This window comes from Cryptotermes secundus, unplaced genomic scaffold, assembly GCF_002891405.2.
Source record: "Cryptotermes secundus unplaced genomic scaffold, Csec_1.0 scaffold152, whole genome shotgun sequence".
Classification (NCBI taxonomy): Eukaryota; Metazoa; Arthropoda; class Insecta; order Blattodea; family Kalotermitidae; genus Cryptotermes; species Cryptotermes secundus.
The window spans coordinates 495,533-521,857 of NW_019720705.1; the positions used below are offsets into that span (position 1 = coordinate 495,533).

A 26,325-nucleotide genomic window follows, 5' to 3' on the forward strand; every position below is an offset into this window, starting at 1 on the left:
TATTATTTTTTCTTCTACCCTGAAGATGGAGGCGATACGTTCCTCCGAAACGTCGGTTAACACCACATATACACGGTGCCAAATCCCAGAAGACTGCTTTCTTCATAGTCACCGCCGTGAAAGCCTCAAATCTTACATAATAGTCTTCTAGTTATGCATTATGAGTGTTGGTACAGCTGCTATAGAGAGATTCATTTCTTTATCGACAGGGCAACGGTTTGCTGTACTGGAAGAGAAAACTGTATTATCGTCCGTTCTGAGGAAATTTAAACTGGAATCCCTGGACAACAGAGAAAATATAGATGTGATGTTCGAACTAATTCTCAGACCGAAACATGGCCTAAGAATTAAGATAACGCCAAGATAGAGCCCGAATTTTATTTTCAGTTCATGTAGGACTAACATTAGAAAACACTTTTTTAAGAGATGGAAGATGAGGTTTTAAGCAGAATAAAGGAAAATGAGGGCCCAACTAGTGCATCTGTCTCTGAGCTACAACTTATGGTAAGAATAAAACAACACGAGCAATATATTTGGAAGAAAGATGGAGGAAGTGAAGGGTGCTGAAAAATATTACATAAAGAGGAACTTAAAGTATTTATACTTTTAAATAAATAAAATTTGGTTTATAAAATGAAAGATGAAAAGATTGGTTGGGCATCTAGCACTCATTGGCGAGATGAAGTATGCCTAAAAAAATCTGATCTCAAAAACCTGATGGAAAATATCCAAAACTCAGATGGCGGTGGGAGCTTAACTTTAAGATGGATTTTAACGAAATGTGTTGATGGTAGGACGGGTGTAGACTAGATTCGTGTGACCCAGGAAAGGTGACCAAATCGGACTTTACGACAATGATAACGAACATTTGTAATCCACGGAAAGGGAAATGTCTTCACTAATCATGGACTGTTAGTTTCTCAAGAAGAACTCTACGAAATTAGTTGGTTAACCGAAAATTATAAAAATTATATATATTTTCAATTAAAAGATATTGATCTTCCTAAGAGCATTAAAAATATAGCAAAGTCTTTAGATGTGTTATCACATGAGTCTAATTATTGTATTATTTCACAGATTGTTAAATTGTTCCTCACAGTTCGTTATGCAATCGTGAGAATGATACTTAGCAAGACAGTTCAATGCAGATTTGATGTGAAAGGACTGAAACAGAAGTTGGGGTTCAGAAATACAGGGGCCGAATGTGTCACTGCACCCCCGTCAGACCTGACTTATCTCCAATTTACATCATGCTGAGTGCAGGAAGAATTTGAATAATATTCATCTCACTCTATCCTGCTTTGCATTATAGGAAGAATTTATATTGTGACGCGCTTCAGTTACCTGACCGCCTCTGTGGTCTAGTGGTCAGAGTTCCTGGCTACAGATCCAGAGGTCCGGGTGTGATTTCCGGCTCTACCACATTTTCTTGAGAAATAGTGGGTCTGGAACGGGGTCCACTCATCCTCGTGAGGATAATTGAGGACCTATTTCAAGGAAATAGCGGCTCCTGTTTAGAAAACCGAGATAACGGCCGTGACCACGTGACGCCATCTATCCGTTAAAGTTGGCACTAACTTCGCCGACAAGCGGCGGTCGCTCGGACGGTACAGTTCGCTTGCAGACTACAGGCCACGGAGTGTGTGTATGTTCATTTACCTAGTGTTTTGCAGTGTTTGATGATACAATATAGGACATGTAACATGTTTGTGAAAGTAATATTTTGTTGAAGCATGATAAGGATAAACTTATGTTATATAATTGAGACCGAAAAAAGGAGCCGGGGTAGCGTAGTCGCTATAGCGACTGGCTATGGGCTGGACGACTGAGGGGTCGGAGTTCTAGTCCCGGTAGAGTCAATAATTTTCTCTTCTCCAAATCGTCCAGACCGGCTCTGGGGTCTACCCAACCTCCTATCAAATGGGCACCGGGGATCTTTCACCCGGGTAAAGCGGCAGGGGTGTGAAGCTGACCACTCATCTCCAGCTAGTGCTGAGGTTAAGAAAATATGGATCTATACATCCACTTCCCCTTACACTACATGGCGTAGTGCTTAAGTATAAGCACAGGAACAGGTTTACCTTTTTTAAGCTTTAATTGATAAGGGAAATTTTGAGAAAAATTTTATTGCCCAGAAACGGAACAAAGTCTTTGGACTAACTAACAAAAAATTGCGAAAATTATATAAACTCCTTGATGTGGTATCAGATGTTAAAAGGAGAAAGCTGGACCTATTCAGCTCTTAAGATAGAGCGAAATTCTCCTCCGAAAAGTCATCTGACTTACACCGGAATACATGATATCCCAGACGATGGAGGTCCTCATAACCACCGCTGTGACAACCCCCAAATTCAGCGACGAAGGGACTGATATCCTGAAGCTGGAAGTCAAAAGGCAAATTATTTAGGAGAATGGGCATCTGTTGCAAGAGATGAGTTTCTCAAAGCCAAGAGTTCGTTAGTAAGCAAGTAATTAACAGTCTGTTCAACGTAAAGTAACAATACATGGATCGCATGAAAACTGTTCTCTGAGAGCCATAGGTAATTAAAATTTCAGCCGGGCATTTAAAATTTAATGCATGGTACAGTCATTAAGTTCGTGGAATGTGGTTTTATCGCATCATATTACAAGGTATTCACATACACTTACACAGATCCACATCGGCCCTCAAAATAGTTGCCGTTGGCTGCTATGCAAGTCTGCCAACGTTGATATAGCGGCCGAAAACATTGCTGAAACATATTGGCAGGAACTTCCCGTACGGCATCTCTTGTGACATTGACGACCTCCTGGGATGACTGGAATCTACGACCACGTAGCTTTGCTTTCAAGCGGTGAAACAGAAAGAAATCGCACGGTGCGAGATCAGGTGAGTACGGAGGGTATGGCAAAACGGTGACCTGTTGCCTGGTCAGTTCCTCTTGGACAAGAACAGAGCGATGTGCAGGGGCGTTGTCGTGTAGCAACAGCCAATTCTTCCTATGCCAAATGTTTCGCTACGGGATTTGCATAGTTTTTGGCAGAACTTGATGTTTGCACTTTGTTCAAACTGCCACATTTTCAATTTCCGCCTCTTGAATTTAACTGCAGTTCATAATAGAGGCCGTAGTTCTGCTTACACTGTTTGCACACAACTGCCTCTTGCTGTGACGAGAGACGAAACGACAGGGCATCATATCGTGTCCCAACCTATCCGCTGTAGTGCACTGCAACGACGCTTTGCGGCAAGTCCACGAACTTATTAACTGTGGTACTATGAAGACCGTATGTACAAATCTGTATGAGATATTTTGTTAAAATTGTAAACACTGACAAATGTTGAGCTTACGTCAGACGAATTAGAGGTAGTGGAAACTTACGTCATCACAAATTTAAGGACAATATTTTTTCCCCTCCGGGGTAACACAAGACGATTCATGACGTTCACTTTTGAGTACATTGCACTTGCTTACTTGGTTTGCTATTCCAATTCAGTAGTAACGCTATAGACACTGAGCAGCACAGGAAATTGTCCCGTAGAGCAAATAATTAAAATTGTAAAGGTTACATAATTTGTATTACATGGGTTTTTCAAATGAAATCCTTCAGTATATTCAGGGTTTTACGGTTTTGACTTATTTTTATTTTTGAATGTAGGACTTACTAACTTCCATACGTTATCCAGATAAATAAGTATTTTAAAAGTCCAATCAAATATTCACATTTTCACCTACTTTCTTTCCGTGAGGAAGTAGTGTTATGATATCGCCATGGATTCTGTGTGTTTGGGTCACCTCATTTCAATTTCGTAACTAGTTCACTGATTTTCATGGAACTTTATACGGAATTTGTTCTCTTGAAGCCACCCCACAATCATGTCTTTTTTAACTTTTAGCTTGTGGGGAGCGAACTCCTGTGGTGAGAGGGATATTAGCAAGTGGCGCTTAATTCAGAGTCCTGAATCTTTTATACGGCATTATACATTGAAAATTATCCAGCTTTCTTTTAAGTAATTCATTAGCAAGCTGTGAAATAAAATAGAGACATGAAAATATTTTTTTTTTTTTTTGCTGAAAGATTTGATGGCAATAACTAACAAACCACTAGAGCTCGAGATATGATGTTCAGTATTTTCTAAAATGTCAAAATGTCGATAGGCATGTAACACGTGTGAAATATTATTTGTAAGTCAGGGTTTACGAACAAAGCAAGAGTGAGAATTCTAGATGATACATGCTACAATTTTAAGGTATACAGGACGGGTATATGAGTAAGAAGTTCTACTAAAAAAAATAATATAAAATAACACGAAACACCAATAACAGTAGCAATACTATCACGATTTATGTGGGCCTGTAGGCGGGGTATGGTTTGGTGAATATGTTAGCCGATTACAGATCGTAATTATAAATAACTATAACACTATCGCTGATTTCCACACTTTACAAATCACTACACATTAAGTTTTCTCCAGCCTGCAGTGTCTTCACTAGTCGTTGCTTGGTAACAGCTCTCAACAATGGAGATCCTTCAGCTTCTTTGCTCACGTCGTTACTGTCTGAAGAATACCCCAAAACTGAACTGTTAACTGAAATATAGCGCAATCTCTTTATCATTTTCCCTTGCATAACTTAACTGATTGTCAAAGTTAAACTCCAGCTGTCCTGGTTAGAACTTCTCGACACGGACCACATAGAAAACACCGTTCTTATATTGTTGCTTGTCTATTCATTGTCGCGGGAACGTGTTTACTGAGCCGTTGCCTAGGAACGGCCATTGTTTATTCGCCTCTTTCGTAGCCGTTGCAATGCACACACCACAATACTGTGAGAGCTGTAGGAATAGATAACAATGCGATAGGAAAGTGAGCTTTAAGAATTATGTTTTGAAGTCCTTGTTTATCGCGTAAGATTTACTTTTATCACGGCAATGGTGTCGTGGTTATGACACCGTGCACTCGGGATAGGTGGGTAGGTTTAGAACTATGATCTGTTAGAGCATGGAAGACAGCAACAGGGATGCGTTTTATTTTGAAGAGTAATATTCTCTGAAATACGTCATCTGATAGAATAAAGCCGACTTTTCAGGTCATGTACTGCTTCCATTTTCAAGTACTCTCTTTGCTGGTACCACTCTTCGGTTCTGGAGATAGGAGCAATACATCCAAACGAAACGTCGATCTTGACATCCTCACACACAGAAAGCAGTAGTTTCCGTACCCATCGTCTTGAGAACCTCAAATATATTTTATTTTTTAATGTCTATATCAAAAGCTAGTGCTGGACAGCGCAGTACATGTTTGAAATGTGAAAACATTAAACTTGATGAAGGCTATATATGAAAATATTAAACTCACTGGAGATGAAATATAAGAAAATAGAAGCGGTGAACACGAAACTCGATTAAGAAAAACATATCATCTAATAAAATGCGAAATATCAACTGCACATAACGAGATTTCTTTGATCGCTATTAAGAGTACAGAGAGCAGAAACAAATGTTATTACAATGTGACATGCGCATGTGCAGCTAGAGGAGGTAGGGTTGCAGGAGGACGTTGAAACATCCATGACAAAGAGTCAAACCAATAAGATGATGGAGCCGGGAAACGGCGAGAGTATCCAATTTAGTCAGGCCTAAATGAAAGAATGAAATATAGTAACATACATAGACACAACGGCGGGGGGGGGGGTTATGAGAGCTGTTCCAAAAAGACTCGCTTCTCTGAGCGACAGGAAATGTGCACACGCTTCGACATTCTTAATTTGTATAATTGCGAGAAATAAATCCTTTTATAACCAAAAAAATATATTTATGATATATGGATCTGAAATTTGCTGCTCCTTTGAGAAAGAATGCAGGTGAAATATATATGAGAACAAGGCGATTCTAGTGACTGTGGGCGCAAGAGAAATTAAATCAATGAGCAAGGGAAAAATCTATAGCCTATATGAAGAACACATGACGGGTCGGATATGTATAGGGCGTTAAATAATGATGAACGCAATGATACAAATGTCAACAAATATACTTTGAAGTTAAGGGTCACTTTGCAGATTTACAATTCGAGGGAGAAAAATATTAGCAATTTATGAACTACAAAGATACGATATAAAACATCCTCTTATGTACTAGCTTAGATTATGTTAGACGAGGTCAGACAAAGTAAGGTTAGATTTGGTTATACGTCTTTATTCTAAATTAGGGCAAATAATCACAGCATGAGAGCAATTAATATAGGACTCAGAGGAATATATTTTGAAGCCGTTTGTTGTTTTAAACTATATTGGGATGTACAGTGATGGACCATCGTAAATATTGTTTTGTGCGTTTTCTGTTCGAGACAAAAGTTCAGGTCAACAAGCAACAAAACCTCCGTGGTTTTAGTCCGCAAGCGAACTATACCGACTGAACGACCGCCGCTTGTCGGCGAAGTTAGTGCCACCTTTAGCGAATAGAGCGTGTCGCGTGGTCAGCTCAAAGATCCCCACAGCCTTTAATTTCGGTTTTCTAGACCGGAACTGCTACATTTCCAATCAATTAACTCCTCAATTATGCTCACAAGGCTGAGTGAACTCCGTTCCAGACCCACTACTTCTCATAAAATCTTGTAGCGCCGGAAATCGAACTTGGGACCTCTGGATCTCTAGCCAGAAGCTCTAACCACTTGACTACAGGGGCGTTCTAGGCGAATAAATTTCAGTTGTCTCAGAGCACTGTGTATCATGTAATTCATTTTTGTACGTAACTCGTAAGTTGGGAACGAAAGTGTCGAATTTAACCACTATTACAGAAACGTCAGTTGCTGAGGTCAAGTCTCTGAGCAGAATGAACCGATACCGGACAGGCGGGGCGACCGGCCAGTGATTACTGGGACCACTTTGAACTAGGTTCCCTTACCCTGTAAATGCCCGTGAGGGAGACGAAGTTCCCAGCTGAAGATAGCAAAGGCGTGATAATGTGTTGCCCGGTGGTGCTAACAGCTCATCGCGACATGCTCTCTCCTCAAATCATTTGCATTTATATAGACGCTAATATTGGTTTGAGTGTACTGAATTGCGTGTAGGAAGAAGTAAACTTACAAATACTACCAGGATTTCCCAGACAGCAACAGCGTCATGTTAGTTGGCCTCGATCCTGAAAGAAGCAGAAGAAAAGAATGAAAAGTATTGATCATTACACTTGTAGATATAATTTTACGAGCTCACTAGAAGAAGTATATTGCATAATTGTGTGTTATAGTATATATATCCTAATGTTATGCGTACGCAACCACATGTACTATCATCTCCAGATTAAACGATTATTAACGTTCTTAATATTAAATTACATCACACAGCTTAATGTGAAAAATAGATTCATTCTTATAATTTATTTTAAAGTTAACTTAAAAATTCAGTCACTTCTTATCTCTTTATTTTGAATCCATCTGACATGATCTATAAGCACTGAAGTACAGTATGCTCCATAAGATTCAGTACTGAAACTCGCGCACCTCGAACGCGCATGTGCTTTTGTCGATGGGGCATAGCTCCAGCCGCACGTGTTCCCAGTATTGAAAAGGAAGTCGTGTTGTGCAGTTGTTGTTGGAAATGGATCTCTCGAAGGAGGAAAAACTATTCATAGTTGAGTATTATTTCTGCTCATACAGAAGTGGTCGCCAGACAACTCGCTTCCTTGGCTTTGAGCGGCCAGATGTTATCGTCCAGAAAGCGCTTCATAGTATACGGTATACGGTATGGTGTGCCGTCTCAGCACACGGTATATTAGGCCCCTATTTCACTGAGGATGAGGAAGACAATGCTCTTACCGTCACCCAAGAAGCTACAGGGACATGGTGATCGGCCCATTTCTTCAGGATGTGAGAAGGTTCTGTCGTGCAAGGGGCCTTCACATGAATAGACAGTGGTATCAACAGGACGTCTTTTCATTTCAGTACTGTATCTTTGGCGCATACTGTATGTAGGAGGATGGGTTGGTATGGATTGGATTGATCTGGCTCAGGATAGGGACCAGTGGATGGCTCTTGTGAACACGGTAATGAACCTTCGTGTTCCATAAAATGCTGGGATTTTCTTGAGTAGCAGCAGAATTGGCGGCTCCTCCAGAAGGGCTCAGCTCAATGAGTATGTAAGTAAGCACCGTATGTAGGAATATGGCATGACCTAAGTATATTAATAGTGACAATTTTGTCCCTTTTATTTATGTTGTTAAGTTGTTGTGTGCCGGTCGCGGTAGCCGAGCGGTCTAGGGCATGTACTGTCTTCGCTCGCTCTTAAGCTGGGATTGTGGTTTGGAATCCCACAACGGGCACGGATGTTTGGTATGTGTATGTGTTGTCCTGTGTTCAGGTAGAGGGCTTGCGACGAGCTGATCACTCGTCCAAAGAGTCCTATCGTCTGTAAAATGATCATGACAATATTAAAATGGATCTGGCTCAGGATAGGGACCAGTGGAGGGCTCTTTTGAACACGGTAATGAACCTTCGGGTTCCATAAAATGCTGGGAAATTTTTGAGTAGCTGCAGAATTGGCGGCTCTTCAAGAAGGGCTCAGCTCCATGAGTAAGTAAGTAAGTAAGTAAGTAACGTATACATGAATGGAAATTTATTACATGTTCTTAAAAAGCGGCAAAACATAAAATCTCGGAAAATGTATAGAAGACAAAAATTTATTTACGATCTATGTTCCAAAAATCTCTCAAACAACCTTCTAAAGTTTGGGTTTGATACTTTGAATCATTCTGTATATAGTGGAATGATAGGATGACCGGGGAAGATATCTATTTCAGGGCCGAGAACAGAACTTCCGCACAAATATCTGTGAAAGGGAATTATTTTTTACGTTGTTTCAGTGTCCGAGAAATATTTCAGTGGGTATGAAAGGGTTCTGCAGGACCTTACCTGTTAACGCTCTTACTCTGTACGCTGGAGGTCCAGGGTTAAAATCTCGGCACAAAGAGACGCTACTTCGACTGTGCTGTCTCGTCATTTTTCTCAGTCAATAAAATTCAATGCTAGGAGATCAGCTTAAATTGTATCATGACTGAATCCTTTCATATCCCTTGCTCATCATCCCATTATTCTACCGTTTATCGGCGTATAATCTCAGAAAGCACAAAAGACATTAAGTAAACACGAGAAAGGGAAATTGTGGATAAAAACAGCCCCTCTAATAACAAAAGCAGACCTTTGGGAGTATGTTGAAACTGGTTTCTCAAGGACTATTCAGTAGGAATACTGGAAATATGTTACAAGGGTAGTTTAATTATTTACTTTGTTTATTGTTAAGCAGAGAAAACAAGATGCCGAGGTCAGTGTAATTCTAAATCCTACAAAAGTTACTCTAAGTATAAATATTGCACTGATAATGACTTGTGGGTCGCTTTTCGACGAAACGAAGGAAAAATTCCAAAGTGTGAGCGCCTATCTTGAACACTAAATATATGCGATTATTTGCTTTGAACTTGAAATACTGCGTCAGATGTGCTTTTCAAAAAAATAATTCAGTTTTCAAATATCATTTCAAGTAAGCGGTCATTCCTGCTTATGGACTTTACTACTTTCGACTTTTTCCCCGACTTCTTTTATAACAATATTTGCTTCCTAATAAGCCTGCTTATGCGTTCTTGACTGTAATTCTGTGAGTAAATTGACTAACCACACTTATTACAAGGTCACATGTATTGAACAGAGCAGCTGGGTTGAGATCAAGTTTAGTGTGACGCTGGGAGCGCAGGGAACAATACCGACACGGCTTACAATTCTCGAAGACCTTCTTAGGGTATGCAATTTGCATTACTTAAGAGAACATCGTTATTTCATGATAGATTTTTCTGCTGTACATTTAGGAGAACTGAAATGTATTGTAGCGTTATGTTGCGTGTAGTTTTATAGGATACATTTACAATGTACGCAAACAGAATATTGTCATTCTCATATCTGTTCAATTTATTTATTAATTTAAAAGTAATTTCTATATTAAATCAAATATCGGTCTAATCAGTGGAACAACATATTCTTATTGTCATTCGTGAATACAGGGTTTTCTGATTTAGTCCTTACTCCGGTATTATAAATAACACAAAAGAACACAACGTTTCGACCATATGAGGAAACTTGAAAAAAAAAAAAAAACAAAAGCTTTATCCAAAGAATACGCTATATTTTAAATTGAACATATGTCTTTCCAAAGTGTTCTTATGAGCAAGTGTACATGTGATTCTACACGTAGCTTAATGTTTCAGGCCGACATCCTACGAAATAAGATGCTGGATTGGGTGCTAACTGCGGTGGGAACTGTGGTTTTCCTTGTAGTGGCAATGTTTCATGTCGTGTTTCTCTATAACTGGAGCTGGCTATTCAGAAGGGCTGATTGCACGAAAATAGACATGATTCCTGGCCCAAAACAAGTTCCCTTTTTTGGAAATATCTTTCTGCTGAAACAGCCTGAAGGAGGTAAGTGTCTTATTTATTCGCTAACATATCAGTTCTGGTGGGAAATCCAATTGAAAATTAGCGATGAGTAATTTTTCTTATGTTTGCTATTCCCGCTTTTTTATTTCTGTCATCCTCTTCCTTGTCTTTATGTCATTCATTATTTTCTAGCTTAAACACTGAATCAAGTTACAGCTTTATAATTCAAATAAAACAGTTTCGAACACAGACCAGTTACTTTTTAAGTTCGTGAAAAATTCTGTGGTGTGGGAAGTATGGATAAATGTAAGAGAGAGAGTCGGTAAATAGGTCACAATTGGATAAAGACGTAAAACATGTGATAATCAATACTGAAGAAACTTTTATTTCTCGACATATCCTCCGCCAACATTGATACATTTGTCCCATCTTTTTACCAGTTCGTCGAAACGTGCAGCATATATATCTCAGTCACTTCCGCACCTCCGTTTCAACCTCTTCAACAGCGAAATATTTGCCACCAATATGACAATTTCTCTACCCAGTTTTCAGCCGCTTTATCCGACAAATATTTTACAGGTGTAATATTCTTCATAAATATCTTTTGCATTGAGTCCTTTTGCCCACAGAAAACGCACAACAAAATCAGTTCTTCGGTAATATACTCCCCAAGCACTGTCGTCATTTTAACTACTAAAACCAGCTCTCACTTAAACTCTCATGAAGCCGAACTGTGCTGCTACCTAGTGATAGACATACAAAACCTATTACTTTCATTAGAGTTGTTTTACTTCCATTTGTGACCTATTTACTGACTCTCCCTCGTAGATAGCTATAAGCCATCTTATATATATATATATATACAGATGTGTTTTTGGAAAAACGACATTATCCTAACGCTTATGACTTATATTCGGGAGATATTCCACTCGAATCTCGGCCGGTATCCAGTCTTTCCTGACTGAAGTATTTCGTTGTTTCCCTCAGTCTTTGTAAGCAGTGTCACGAATATGTTCTTCCGGATGAATTGCCAATTCCCTACCATCCAGTCATTCGACAATACAGACTGTCATTACTGGAATTGTCGAAAATTAACTGCATGTGGACAACGATCCTCACAAACAAGCACTGCTGCGCCATAACGAGACATGGCCATCAAATGTTGCGGTTCATTTTTATCGAGACATCAAGTATCGAATGTTGCGGTTCAGTTTTATCGAGACGTGAACTATCGAATATTGCGGTTCAGTTTTATCGAGACGTGAACTATAGAATGTTGCCGTTCAGTTTTATCGAGACGTGAACTATAGAATGTTGCCGTTCAGTGTATTACACTTATTTTCCATAATGTAGATTTCCTGCCGTGTGCTCTCTGTTCTGAATAAAATCTGTTCAATTTATTTCACAGTCTTACTAGAAAAATCCAAAATATTATCTTATTATAGGCCATGGATACAACTTTCCATATCATTTTCAAATCATTGCTCACTGTCGTCATCTCAATCGGATCTACATCTTCGGCCCTCGATAAAAGCTGCTAGATCAAGAAGTCATTACAAAAGATATAAAGAGGTTAAAGACGCTTATGCTAATAAAATGCGAGAAGATAAAGTTATCGCTGTAGCTGACCGTGGAGGCCCATAGGGTTGTGAGATGTCAAGGCTCTCACATTTTCTCTAGACAATCGACTCACAGATGTCTGTCAGATGTCACAGACTGTCAGTCTCACGCGCCGGCCGCCCTTTATCCCCACGAAGATTCCTGGTACTCATTTCTGTTAGAGGCTGAGTCGACCTCAGGGCAATAGTGCAGCTGGAAGGATTAGGCCAATTGAAAAATTCCACCTAATCGGGACTCGAACCCGCGACCTTCCAGCTTATAGCATAGTGCCTCAACCAACTACGCTACCTCATGTCCCTCTTATGCCAATAAGGTAGTTATTTCTGGCTTAATACCTATGCATCGTGCTTGTAACTTTGACTGTACTTTGGCTTAAGGCTCTAATAGTGTTCGTAGGATAACAAGAAGAAATACTTGTGCATTTGGTATACCACTCTACACAGATGAGAAATTGTTGTGAAACAAACGGAAGAATATAGGAAACAAATATTGCATTTGAATATGATACACCTTATTGACAAAAGGCAATAATTTAATTAAATTATTTATTTATTTCCGTGCTTAGCTTAACAGCCAGGGACAAATTAAGGAATAAACATGAATGAAAAACGACAATAACATAAACAAACACATGAAAAAATGCAAGAGAAACAAATAAAAAAGTTAAATTATGTTAAATTATTTAAATATATGTAAAATATTTCTTGATTTATAAACTGCATTAGGAGCAGAAGCGCATATACACCTCAAAGGCAGTGACTGTAGTGGCAACTGAACGTACAGAAATTACGCGTGTTTCGAGCAGGGGAAAAATAATGCAACATATATAGCCAGGCAACGGCCCGATAAACAGCTCGCGTAAGCGTATTCAACAGTATGTCGAATGTTAATAGCTAGTTGCTAGGCAACAGTCAGCGCTCCAATGGACTGGCGAGGTAGCTATCACGTGACTGACTTTCTATGAGGTCCGTATCGTAACAGTTGCTATGCAATCGTTCGGTAAACACGTTTCAACAATAGATGCTGTGTTTTCTGCGTGGTCGGTGCGGAGGCTCCATAAAGTAGCCCTTGTGGAGGCTGGGTCGATTACCTCTACAGTGACCCTGCGAGTCGTAGGAGGTGACGAAAATGGAAGTCTCAAATCTGAGACAGTGAAATATGGTCGCGAGTCCCAAGGGAATTGGACCTAAGAAAGGCTGCGCTGGAAAGGGCCAGCAGCATGTACAAATGACATCCGTCCTCTCGTCGGAGAGGGCTCCCCGCAAAAAAAAAAGGCCGTAACTGTCAGACAGCAATAAATATCTGCTCATGAGCCCCAGATGGGGCTCGAATCCAAGAATTACTGAGTGACTGACCGTCACTCGCAATATGACTTTGACTTTGACTTTCAACAGGTTTTACTTTTCAAGTGACAGTGACAGAATTCAGTCGTAAGCTGTAGGATCGAATTGAAACTGGGAGTACAGGAGAGTACAGGAGGTCGACATGTGAAGACTTGACGTGTGATCTGAAGACTTAATTTGTTTGTAATATTTGGAGTGTGTGATCCTGTGAGACTGTTATAGTTTCTGTGTTGAGATCCGTTGCCGTGAGAAGGCTAGTGAAGTCTGGGAATCCCAGTGCGTATGCAGCGGTGAGATGTAAAGCGTGTAAATCAGTGAGAGCGCTGTATTGCCTGTATTTGAGTGTAATTAAGAGAGGTTGTAACCAAGGTGTTAATAAATCCAATGATCCGAGCTGGAACCCGTCATTCTTGGCACGCGTACCACCGTACACGTGACAATACCGACTGTTACAAGAAAGGGGAGTCAGCATTTAGCTCCATTAAAATATTTGTTAAAAACGGAATGACGACAACTGGTACGCTGTTTCTGTAAATTAGTTTTTAATAAAGTATCATAATGATAATGAATATTTTTATGTGCTCAATTTTATTGGAACCTAAAATTGTAAAAAAAAAAGTCCATACAACTGAAGCATACTCAAGCTTAGAACCGACCGAGATAATACAGAAGTAGTGAGCTGTCTGTGGTGGAAAACGAAAATGTGACAGCGCGAATTACCCCTCGCGATTTTATTGCATGCGAATAAATTGAAGATAAACATGAAAACGAAGTTTACGATCAACATTCTCAGCCAGATCCTTAATAAAATCGCTTCGCGATATAAGAAGATTTAGAAGATTATGCTGCTAATTTAAAATGCTCGGTCTCTATTGAGATTTAAGTCTACTAAAATTAAACTTCCTGATATTAGTTGAAGGTCAGTCACGAACAAATCAAACATTCCATTGCAGACGCATAGAGTCGCTAGGTGGTGTAAGGTTTAAGCACTCTTTAAGATCATCAGCAAATTCAACGTCAGTTTGGGTATATTTAATTATTTCTTTATTTACATGCTTACTCAACAACAGGAAGGCCAGTTGTGAGTAAACACGAGAAGAGGAGAAACAGACAGACAAACACAAACAAATAAAATGAACAAAGTAGCTTCTATCATTTCGGCTATTATAAAAATTCAGTCTGTGACAATCATGGAGTTATATGGGGGTGAGGAACGGAACTAATACTAAAAGAAAAAGGTAAAGCTGTTCCTATAACAGGCCGTGGTGGCCCATAGGCTTGTGAGACGTCGAGGCTCCCACATTTTCTCTAGACATTCGTCTAACAGCTGGCCGTCACACTGTCAGCCTTAACCACCGGCCGCCTTATACACTCAAAGAAGATTCCTGGTACTCATTTCTGTTTGAAGCTGAGTCAACCCCAGAACCATAATGCGGCTGGAAGGATTAGGTCAATTGAAAATAAATCCACTTCATCGGGATTCGAACCCGCGAACTTCCGGCTTGTAGCCTACTACCTCAACCAACTATGCTACTGCGTCCGTCCGATAGTAAAAATTATATTCGTAATAAGAGTAATAATAATATGGCGTAGTAGATCCTCGTGATATAATATAATTTTATGCTGAAAATGTCACTTCTTGGTATAATTTACACAAGCAACAATGAAACAAGCAGCGCAGAACTGTAGTCACTGACCCTTGACCGGCTGCTTCTTCCTCTTCAGCTGCATGCAGGTGTGTGAGAATTTATTGAAACTGATCAATTTTCCTTTTGTGACTTGCTCCTGTTTCGATTACTATCGACCAGATTGCAAAACGTGAAAGTCTCTCTTCATTCATGCTCATTATAGCACGACTCAAGAGGCTGTTCTTTTTTATTTCTTGTGATGATCGCAATTCATATCGGTTTTATCTATTTATTTATTTATAGTTTATTTAACGACAATTACAGTAACTCAGATTATAGAGAGTGGTTCAAAGGTTGATGGTCAGATTTTGAGAGGATACTGGGAAGATTATTTGGAGGATGAAAATCAAATGAATTGAAGTTCGATTAGCAGCAACTGTTACGATTTAATTTATCACTATTCCGCCTTTCAAAAATGATTATCAGTTGCATTTTGTACAGAAATAACAAGTTGCAGAGACAAATTTTCCATGCAGTGTTTGTTGAGAACCCAATCTGCTGTTCTGGTAGTCCCATGACATTTTCTTTCCTTTGCGTTATTTTAATTGCCTCCCTTGCTTGCACCGACAACTTCTTTTACACAGATATTTTCGTTACGTTTACGGCCTTTCACAAGTATATCATGCATATTTTCCGTTTCCCCAGACTGTTTAAAATATGGTAGATGGTTGATTAGTTGGTTGAGGGGTTATGCTATAAGCCGGAAGATCGCTGGTTCAAGCCCCGATGAGGTCATTGGATTTTTTTTTCAGTTGATATAATCCTTCCAGTCGCACTATGAACCTAGGGTTGACTCAGCCTCTAACTGAAATGAGTACCAGGAATTAATTAAATAATTTTCGTGGGGATTAAAGCGCGGCCGGCGCGTAAGGCTGCCTGTCTAGGTAATGTGGGAGCCTCAACATCTCGCAACCCTATGGACCTTCACGGCCTCTTACATGGGTAGATTTACTTACTTCTTAGATGGTGGATTTCGGTGTTACATCACGAGCAGAAATCTCTCCAAGATACTGTCCGCCAACAGCAACACAAGAAACAGCAGAAGAGCCAGCGGGTTTGATAAAAAAAAAAAACTCCCCTTGATTCCTCGTAAAATCCGCTATTTTGTTACTCATTTCAACGCTGCCAATGGCAACAAACAAATTATCCAAGTGTATAGAAATATTTGTGGAATTTTCGTATGTTAAAAAAGGCAACATATGTTTTTTGTCCCTACCTGGACTCTGTACAGACCCATGTTAAATTTCCAGGATTATCGAAACAGTTTCTCCGCCTGTACAAAGAATATGCCCCGACATTTCGCCTATGGGTGCTGGGATTTCCTGAAGTGTTCATCACAGATCCGGAAGATATTGAGGTAAGTCGTAGAACACGTCATTTATATGAGTATATAAATCATAACGTGCTCCTTTATTGTATGGCCAGGTTCCTCCACTGTTATCGGAAACTTCAGAATGTGCTGACCTGGCGGGGGAAGTGATGAAGGAGAAACCGTATTTTGTAATCCCACTCATAGCAAACTTCGTTGAAATGTCGTGTTTGAAATTTATAATGCTAACAAAAATGTCGCAGAGCTGAAGTGCGTTCTTTATCAAATCGATGTCCTCCGGCCTGAGAACTGACCATGGTCTACCCGCAAGCTTTGAAGTTCAACAAACTGAATGCCGCTTTTGGAATTCCTTCATGCCTCGACATACCAAATCCTAGCATAAAAATTCCTTCCGTCTGCATAATAGACTGTGTTTGAAGTATTTGAAACATAGAAAGAAAATTAATTCAAGGGCCATTTCATCATGATTACTGAAGCTGCAACATTTACACAAACTACTCTTCCTGCACCACTTCCCCTTGGAATTCTAAAGCACGTGATCCCAGTGTCATTATTGTCTTGTTTACATGGCTGACAACCTCACCGTCGTCAGCGCAAAGAATCTCCACGGCCGTTAATTTCGGTTTTCTAGACCGGAGCCGCCACTTTTCCATTCAAGTAGCTAATCAATTATCGTCGCGAGGCTGAGTGGACCCCGTTCCAGATGCACTACTTATCAGAAAATCTTGTAGTGCTGGGAATCGAACCCGAGACCTCTGAATCTGTAGCCAGGAACTCTGACTACTAGACCACAGAGGCGGTCACCTTAGTCTAACAAAATTAACTTTGCCAAAATTGGGATTACCACCCCTCCCTTATATTATCAGCCATAAGAAGTTCATACATTCAGTGACAGAAACTTTTAAACAATGGCCAAACTGAGAACCTACTGATAAATAAATGTATATTAAAATCCGGGTTCTTAGGTTATCCTGAGTAGCCCGAGCCACATTACGAAGAGCCTGGACTATAATCTGCTAAGAGCGTGGCTGGGAAATGGCTTGCTTACTAGTGCCGGTAAGTCAGTATACCATCATGAAAAGTTAAATATTTCCGTCCAGTGTGACTGGTGAAGATCTTTCTTATTTGAATTATTTATGCCTTTACATGTTACGGTCTTCAGAGAGCATCATCAGAGAGAGACCTTTACATCAATACATCAATACTATTTTTAACCTCGCTAAAAATCTGCTTGTATGTTTGAGAAGGAATTATAACTTACTAGTTAATTCTATGTTTATGTAAAAGGTACATAATGTGTCACCTGGACTCTCGTACACCAACGATACACTCGTTCTCCCGAGATTCTTGCATATTTCGCATGTGTAACACCGCAAATGTTTTCTTCACGTGCAAACATAAGCCAATTTTTCTGAGGAGCCATATGTTAAGGACCGTGGCTTGCCACTTTAGGTGCGCGCGGACTTTACCAAACGGCTGTGTCCACGTACATTCGGTGTATGCATTAAGAAAATGTGAACAAGGAACCATATAGCAATGGCTTCTAACTGAATAAGGGCGGGGAAGTACCTCTGAACGAGGGTCACGCTACTGGGGATTCAATTTAACACTTATTGGACCTTGATTGGATCAAGGTGGATTATGAAGAACATATCTCAGAAATTTCGGAGAAATTTGTCTCCTCCATTTTAAGAGTGGAAGAGTACCGTATTTACGCATGTATAGGCCGCGTGCGTGTATAGGCATCAGCACAATTTTCAGACAGAAATTATAGAAAAAATAATTTTCTGGGAATATTATTTCAGGAGTAGAAATTTTTATTATTAATTACGAATATATTTTTTTTTAAACGAAGTGTGATTTCGAATATTTCGAATATAAGCCGCACCCCAGTTTTCCTCTTGAATTTTTGGCAAAAAATGTGCGGCCTATACATGCGTAAATACGGTATTATTATTTTTTTTGTTGGTAGTGGGGCGGGACTAAGTCCCTTGTACTGCGGCCACTTCTGGCCTATTGTACCAGCCCCAGATGATAGGTGAGGGTGATTGTGGAGCAATTGGAGGAATAAAGATTGGCAGGGGAAACCGAAGTACTCGGAGAGAACCTGCCACAGCGCCACTTTTTTCCACCACAAATCCCACTTGACCAGACCCGGGTTCGAACCCGGGCCGCGGCGGTTGGAAGCCAGCGACTAACCGCTTGAGCTATGGCGCGGCCTCGAGATGAATAGTAAGTCAAGAAGGAATGTAGAGCTTTTGATTTCTTTCTTTGTTTATTATTCGACTGTGAAGATGACGGCATTAGTTCCTCTGAAATTTCGGTATATTTATATTGAACTGCACGGATTTACAACTCAGAAGATCGTGCTCTACACAGTCTTACTTAACCTAAGTCTGCTTCCGCTCATGAATAAAGTTCGTCTTCTTCCGTTGACGAATTAGGTCCTCTGGTCTATTTCATAGTTTGAAAAATATGACTATTATGGACAGTTGGTAAGACTGCTTGGACGGGGGATCGGCCCGTTGCGAGGTCACTACCTACAGAAGACATCACAGTCACTTGAATAAAGCAGACATAAGTTCATAACCTCCCAGTAAAATGACGTTTCAGAAAGAGGACACAAATAAATTACAGAAGTTATAACCTGTTAAGAAGGCTGCTCACAATAAGCATCAGTTCAAACCAACAAATTCATTTAATTTCATGCTCCATCTCATTTTACTCTAATTGCAGATTAACGTAAACAGAGCAATGTAACACCCGCTGGATTTCAACGGGAAGAGTCGTCATTTATTATACAATATGTTGTACATTTGGTGGGACAAATATCTAAGATTAGAAAGTAAATTAAGAATTTACAAATGAGTTATAAGATAAATCGTTACATATTCTCTCGTGACACAAAAATACTTCTAAAACAAAACAACTATTAGAAACCACGGGGTTGAACACTTGAAGAAAGGCAGTGAGATAAACAGGATTAGATCGAGTTACTAACCAGGATATTGGACAGCAATGCGAAATGCAGCCAATAGGAAAATGGTTTTTAAAACGGTGGAAGGAATGGGATAGTTACATATCAAGAATGACAGAAGACAAAATGTACTCATAAGAGTTTTAAGAAATAATATACCAAAAGGAATAGGAGGTCTAGAAAGCCGCAAAATGCGCTGATCTGACTCTTCTCCAAGAAACAGGCTATAAGCCTAACCGAAAGAGAGAAATGTGTTTCGTACTACAATATTAACTTACTCTGATTTATCCCATGTTCCTGTCATGTTACTGAGAGATACCTGGAACATAACTGAAGCTCCCTCTCCCGACCAACATTCACCGTGTGTCACGCTAAACTTCACACATGCACATGTAAATAATTCTGATACAGAACAGTATACACTGAAATGAAGAACTGCTCGCTTGTTCCTGGCCTGCTATATAATTTACATTTTGACGATTAACATAGCTTTGTATAGTAACATGAAATTGTGTGATCACAATGAGAAATTTTTCAATTACAATATATATATATACACCGCCGTGCCATAGCTCAAGCGGTTAGTCGCTGGCTTCACAACTTGGCGGCCCTGGTTCGATCCCGTGTCTGGTTAAGTGGGATTTGTGGTGGACAACGTGGTGCTGAGCGGGTTTTCTCCGAATACTTCGGTTTTCGCTGCCAGTCCTCATTCCAACAAATTCTCCATCATCATAATCACCCGGGGTAGGCTACATAGACCAATCAGTGGCCGCTGTGCCGAGTGGACCCAGTTGGATTCCATCCCCCACTAAGCGAATTAAAAAAAATTAATTACACACGCACACAAGCGCGCGTTATATAGAAGGATATTTGTTTTATTTTCTGGGAAACCGACAAGTTCTTCAGAGAACAAAAGAGCTCCGAAGCAGAAATTGTCTATGAAACAGAGATTAGCTCTTTAAATATCCCTAGCTCTAAGAAATTATCAATTTGGTTTCTCGCGTTAGAGCAGGAACGTCAATTAGGAACGTCTGGGAACAAGGTGGGTGCTAAGGAAAATAGTTGGAGCTAAACGTGAGGGATTATCAAGAACTAGAGAACGTTGCATGTCTTCAGCAAGTATTGGATTATTTGGATGATAAGAAGAAAGAGGACGAAAAATGTAGAACGTGTATTATTTGTGGGAAGTATGAGACAGGTAGATAGAGATTTGGTCAAGAAACCAGAATGGAAAGTACTAATTCAGAAGTCATATTCATAGAGAAGAGGGTTCTATTTTAATAGATCTTAAATGAATAGGGTAGCGCCTTATGACTGGATTCATTTGGCTCCGGACCGTGACCAGTGGCTAGTTCTTGTGATGCATGAACCTTCGGATTCAATAAAGGGCAGGGAATTTCTTAACTGGAAAACCGAATATTACGTTCTCAAGCACTCGTCTCTATGCAGTCAGTCGACTGGTGCAATAGTTGGACTTCATGTTATTATGAACAGCACTGTATATTAGGTTGTGATAAAATTGGGTCTGATACGAGATCACGGACGTTTCGGAGAAATGTAATGCCTCAATATTCAGTAACGAAGATATTTAATGCAGGCAATGAACAGAAAGGAAGCACAAAGCTGAACTAGCTTCATATTCCCCTAACAGTTTCTTTCATTTTTAAAATCCATTAATTTGCCCTTCTTGATATTTATTTGCATATTCATGTAAGTCCTTATTGTCTTGGGTCAGGTATCTTTTACCTCAGAATTAAAATGAAGTTAATATTTTCTTGGCTAATTGTAGTGGACCCATGGAGCTGAGCCCTTCCTGAGAAGCCGCCAATTGTGTGAGCTACTCAAGAACTTCCCTGAAATTTATGGAACCCGAATATTCGTTACCGTGTTCACAAGAGCCCTCCACTGGTTCCTATCCTGAGCCAGATCAATCCAATCCGTTCCATCCCATGAGTGAGTGAATTGCAATGGACGCATCGTCTCTTTCTTGAACGATCAATTAGGGCCACGTATTTTTCTAACTTCTTTCAATACTCATTTATTTCCCAGGCAACAAGTGGCATGAACATCGCAAGTTCCTTACACCGGCTTTTCACTTCAAGATACTTGAAGAATACGTAAAAGTTTTCAATTACAACAGCCAGATTCTGGTCAAGAAACTTGAAGCACAGGTCGGAGAGCCCTATGTGGACATCACTTCCTACGTCACAATGTGTACCCTGGACATTATATGTGGTAAATATCTGCTGTGAAGATTGTATCTGTACAGATCTTCGTCCAGACTCAAAATATAAGGAGTGAAGGAGTAATTATTTTAAATGGCTAAACTTGATGGCTCTATGGATCTGAGTTAATAAGATCTAAAAGTTTGTGACTATGATACATTGCTACAAGTATTATATTTTGGACATTATCCATCGTCCTGTCTATTTTCTAAAAAAATAAAGTCCTGTTTATTTTTCAAAACAACGTTTCGGGGACTAGAGTCTGTTCCCGTCCTCAGGTAAAACCTACTCAGATGGGTCTGTTCCTGGAGATAGGAACTAGCTCTATCTATTGGACCCAACTGAGTAGGTCTTACCTGAGGGCGGGGACAGACTCCAATCCGCGAAACGTTGTGTTTTGAAAAATAAACAGGATTTTATTTTTTATAAAATAGACAGGACGATGTATAATATCCAAAAACATAAAAATTGTAACTCGTATATATTGTGTAGAATTTACCTATGTGTATGCATAAATATATATATTCAGTTCAGACGTTTTTTTCCATACAAAAGTATTCTTAATTTTTAATATTAGAAAGAGGCCTTTTCACTTTTCTATTACCATCTCTTTAAAAGTTTCGGTATATTGTGCATTCTACGAAGCTGTCAGCATCTAGACTTTGTAGGCTATATAGCGTTTAATGGTGGGATGTTTGAAGAGCGGCTGAATTGGAAAGTGTCTGGAAGTAACTGGTTGTCTGCTAACCGAGGCACTAAAAAGAAATGTATCAGGAGGGACAGAAGAACTCTACAAAAACGCCTCAGTCAGGGGAGTTAGTGTCCTCTCCAAGGTTCGAGCAGAGAATCCCGCGAATTCAAGTCCAGAATGTTACCGCTACATATCCCTAGCCAGTGATGGTACTGAATTATCTTAAAAGCCAGGCTGTCAAACCCACAGGATTACCAACAGATTCTCAAGAATTTTCTATTGCTAGTGGAGTGGGACTAAGTCCCTTGTACTGCGGCCACTTCTGGCCTAATGTACCAGCCCCAGATGATAGGTAAGGGTGTTTGTGGAGCAATTGGTGGAATGAAGATTGGCAGGTGAAACCGAAGTACTCGGAGAAAACCTGCCCCAGCGCCACTTTTACACCACAAATCCCACTTGACCAGACCCGGGATCGAATTCTGGCCGCTGCGGTGGGAAGCCAGCGACCAACCGCTTGAGCTATAGCGCGGCCCTTCTCAAGATTTACTCGTAAATCGGACACATTGACATGCCTGTAAGAGACTTCAACCGTAACGACGCGACTTCCAGACAGAACTGTGACAGGGCAGTTCTCATTGGGTTCCGGATTCGTTTTCTGAGGCGGAAGTAATCTGGATCTGGTAATATTTGAGGTTATCATGGCGGTGACTATGGAGAATGCCGTCTTCTGGGATGTGGCACCGTATAGATATAACCTCCCTCTCTAGCCACCTGCTCACGCTAGTTCCTCGCTCGCGGATTTTTCTACCATGAAGATGGAGGCAATACGTTCCTCCGAAACATCGGTTTACACAAAATATGTACAGTGCAACATCCAGAAAGACATAATTCTTCAATCTGGATCTTAATTCGCGTTTGTTAGGCAGGTCAGTATTCAGCTATGTCGCACTCTCTTGACCTCGAAATATCTCCATAAAAAGGGACAAACTGAGTAGGAACACGTACTCCCTCGTACCTCATATCTGAAAGAGATACAAATTTCAAACCTCTGAGTTACAAAATCTTAGGATTATTTCTTCCCGTAAAAATGTCTAGCTATTTAACCCAAATAACAAATTCAATATATGGTTCAAAACGAATTATACAGAATAATTAATAATTAAATTCAGGCAAGTAAAATATAGCTAGAAATAAAGACATATAAATTAAATTCATATTGAAGCAACCAACGAAACGGGTAATTTCCAGAACAGTAGTTTTGTACATTAATGATACTGATGTATATTCTGTTACCAGAGACAGCAATGGGTATACAGATCCACGCCCAAAATGATGGTGAAGCGGAATACATCAAAGCAGTTAGAAGGTAAATATAAAAAACAGCTTCTAAAAAGGGCTGGTCACAAAATAATAAAATATATGTTAGAGAAATAGAATTGTGTGATTAATACGACTCTGGATACGGACCAATGGAAGATTTTTAAGACATTTATGAAGCTTTGCATCCCATAAAAAAATTTGGAAATTCTTGAGAAGCTGAGCGACTTGTCGTTTCTCAACCAGGACTCTAAAATCTATGAAGTTATAGAGTTTGTTGTTCAATTTTCTCTGGCACACATCTGAATATACATGCTACAAACCCACACAACTTGTCCCAAGTGATTCGTCTACCGTCTTCACCCGTCAGGTTGGCAGTAGCTTAAACGATTCGTTTTTTCCTATAGCTTCTTTACATTTAGTATACGTACTATGTGTGACAACGGAACTGATCCCTGTATATTAAAATCTCTCTGTCTGTCCCTTCGTTTTTTTCTTATGAAATAACTTGAGAAACAGTGAACGGATTTTTACGCAATTTTATGCTATGAGTTTAACAAAACTGTATCAACTTATTCCAATTTTGGTTAAAAGCGGTCAAAAATAACGGACAATTTATAGACTTATAGACATACGCCAATTTCTGAGTGTATCTCGAATTTAATTTGTGTGTAAATCTCTAAATGCTTATCTCAGAGAAAAGTTATTTGAAAAAAAAATGTAGACAGAAATAAAGTACACTTTCTGTCGTGTCTCCTTTGGGTCTTGCAGCGTAACAAAACGGAGCGAAAGAGCCATGGCTGTTACTTTGCGCGCACTTTTCCTGACATGCTAAATGTTACTATTAGTGGAGATTATAGTTCAATTCAATTCATGTTTATTTACGTGCAATAACTTAACAGCACAGTGGCCAATTACAAATTCTTTTTTTTCCTTGGCACTACAGCCCCAGTGGGCCTAGGCCTACCTCCATGAACTTCTCCATTCACTTCGGTTTTTCTAGATCTTTCACATTAGGTAGGACTCCTTGGACTGGCGATCAGCTCGTCGCAAGGCTTCTACCTGTACGTAGACACAAAAAAAACGCACACACACAAACTAACATCCATGCCCTGAGTGGGATTCGAATCCACGATCCCGGCTTCCGAGCGATCAAAGATGCCTTAGACCGCTCGGCTACCGTGACCGGCAATTACAAAGTTAGCACGAGTATATAAAGATACAGAAAAATAATTAAACACAATACAAATATGATAGAAATAAATCAGTGAGCATAAATCTAAAGAAGGCTTAAATATATACATACGTTTATGAATTATGAATTATTATGAATGTTGCTAATACTATTAGCAACTAGATAATAAGATAAGACAACTGGGAGTGATAGCATAAAATTAATAACAAGTATAATAAATTAATACCAATTACATAAGAAAATTAAATTTAGCCGAGTTTGTAGTTAATGAGAACACTAATCCAGTAACACCGTAAAATGTTTGGTACATGCTTGTAAAATATGATTCAGAGAAACCGCTCCGTGTGCAAATATGTCGAGATCTTTACCCACCACGTTGGTAGCAAGGGCGCACCGAGAGGAGGGACAGTGTCTTTTTGAGGGACGAACGCTAAAAGTAGAGAAGTCTCGAACATGGCAAGTAGGAATACGAAGACTAGCATTATCCAGAAGGGAGGAGCAGGATTTAAGGCCACGATAAACCTGAATGAAGAAGAGTGCATCAAGAAGATGTCTACGCAGACTTAGAGGGTGCAATCTTAGTCTCTCTAAGGCAGATGTATAACTATAGGAGCTATGTGGGAAGTAGCGGTAGAAACAGACAGATGCAAACTTTTTCTGGATGCGCTCAAGTTTTGCGGAGTCAGTAGACGTGATAGAATTCCAAGCTACCGAGGCATATTCCAACTTGGACCTGACTAGTGTAAGATACAGCACATATAAACAGTCAAGAGAAGAAAATCTAAAAGTTATTGAGCGTATAAGACCTAGCAGCTTTATACATTCGGAATATAAAAAATCAACATGATTGTGAAAATATAATTTAGAGTCAAAGAAAACACCTAGGTCCTTAACGCAACTGGTGCGTGTAATAGGAGTACGACAAAGCTGATACCCATAGAGCAGGACATTAGTCTTCCTTGAGTACGACATGACACGCGTTTCGTTTATATTAATACTCATGGAGTTGGCACAGCACCAGTCACTGATATGATGAATGTCATTTGGAAGTAAGAGGCAATCCTGCGGAGTGTCTATGATGCGAAAAATTTTGAGATCATCAGCAAAGATTAGAAAATGGGAATGTCTTATCGAGTTACAGAGGTCATTAATGAATACATTAAAAAGAAGGGGCCCCAGGACAGAGCCTTGCGGCATCCCGGAAGTAACTCTAAGAGGCCGGGAGAGATAATTAGACACACGGACCCGAGATCCCCTGTTAGCTAGGTAACTGCCAAGCCAGTTAAGTTATCCATCAGAAAATCCAAGGGAGCTGAACTTATGCACGAGCAAAGTATGGGCACGAGGTCAAAGGCACTAGAAAAATCAAAGTAGATAGCATCAGCCTGATGCTGACTGCAGACAACAAGGGTCATAATATCTAGGAAGGATACCAGATTAGTGGCTGTGGATTTGGATTTGGTGAAGCCATGCTGGTTGGGATGAAGTTTAATGTAATGCGAAATATGATCGTGAATAATGAATTCAAGGAGCTTAGAGAAGTTTT

General features: G+C 39.8%; 1 protein-coding gene across 1 annotated transcript in view; it reads left to right on the forward strand.

Moving 5' to 3' along the window:
• Positions 1–26,325, forward strand: part of LOC111871143 (cytochrome P450 4c3) — a gene marked incomplete in the record, with an annotated part of 94,210 nt that overhangs the window by 50,435 nt on the left and 17,450 nt on the right. The window contains 7 exon segments of the mRNA XM_033754192.1: positions 210–364; positions 9,654–9,761; positions 10,225–10,435; positions 16,295–16,401; positions 17,340–17,430; positions 21,401–21,586; positions 23,564–23,633. Coding sequence (XP_033610083.1) covers positions 210–364; positions 9,654–9,761; positions 10,225–10,435; positions 16,295–16,401; positions 17,340–17,430; positions 21,401–21,586; positions 23,564–23,633 — 928 coding nt within the window.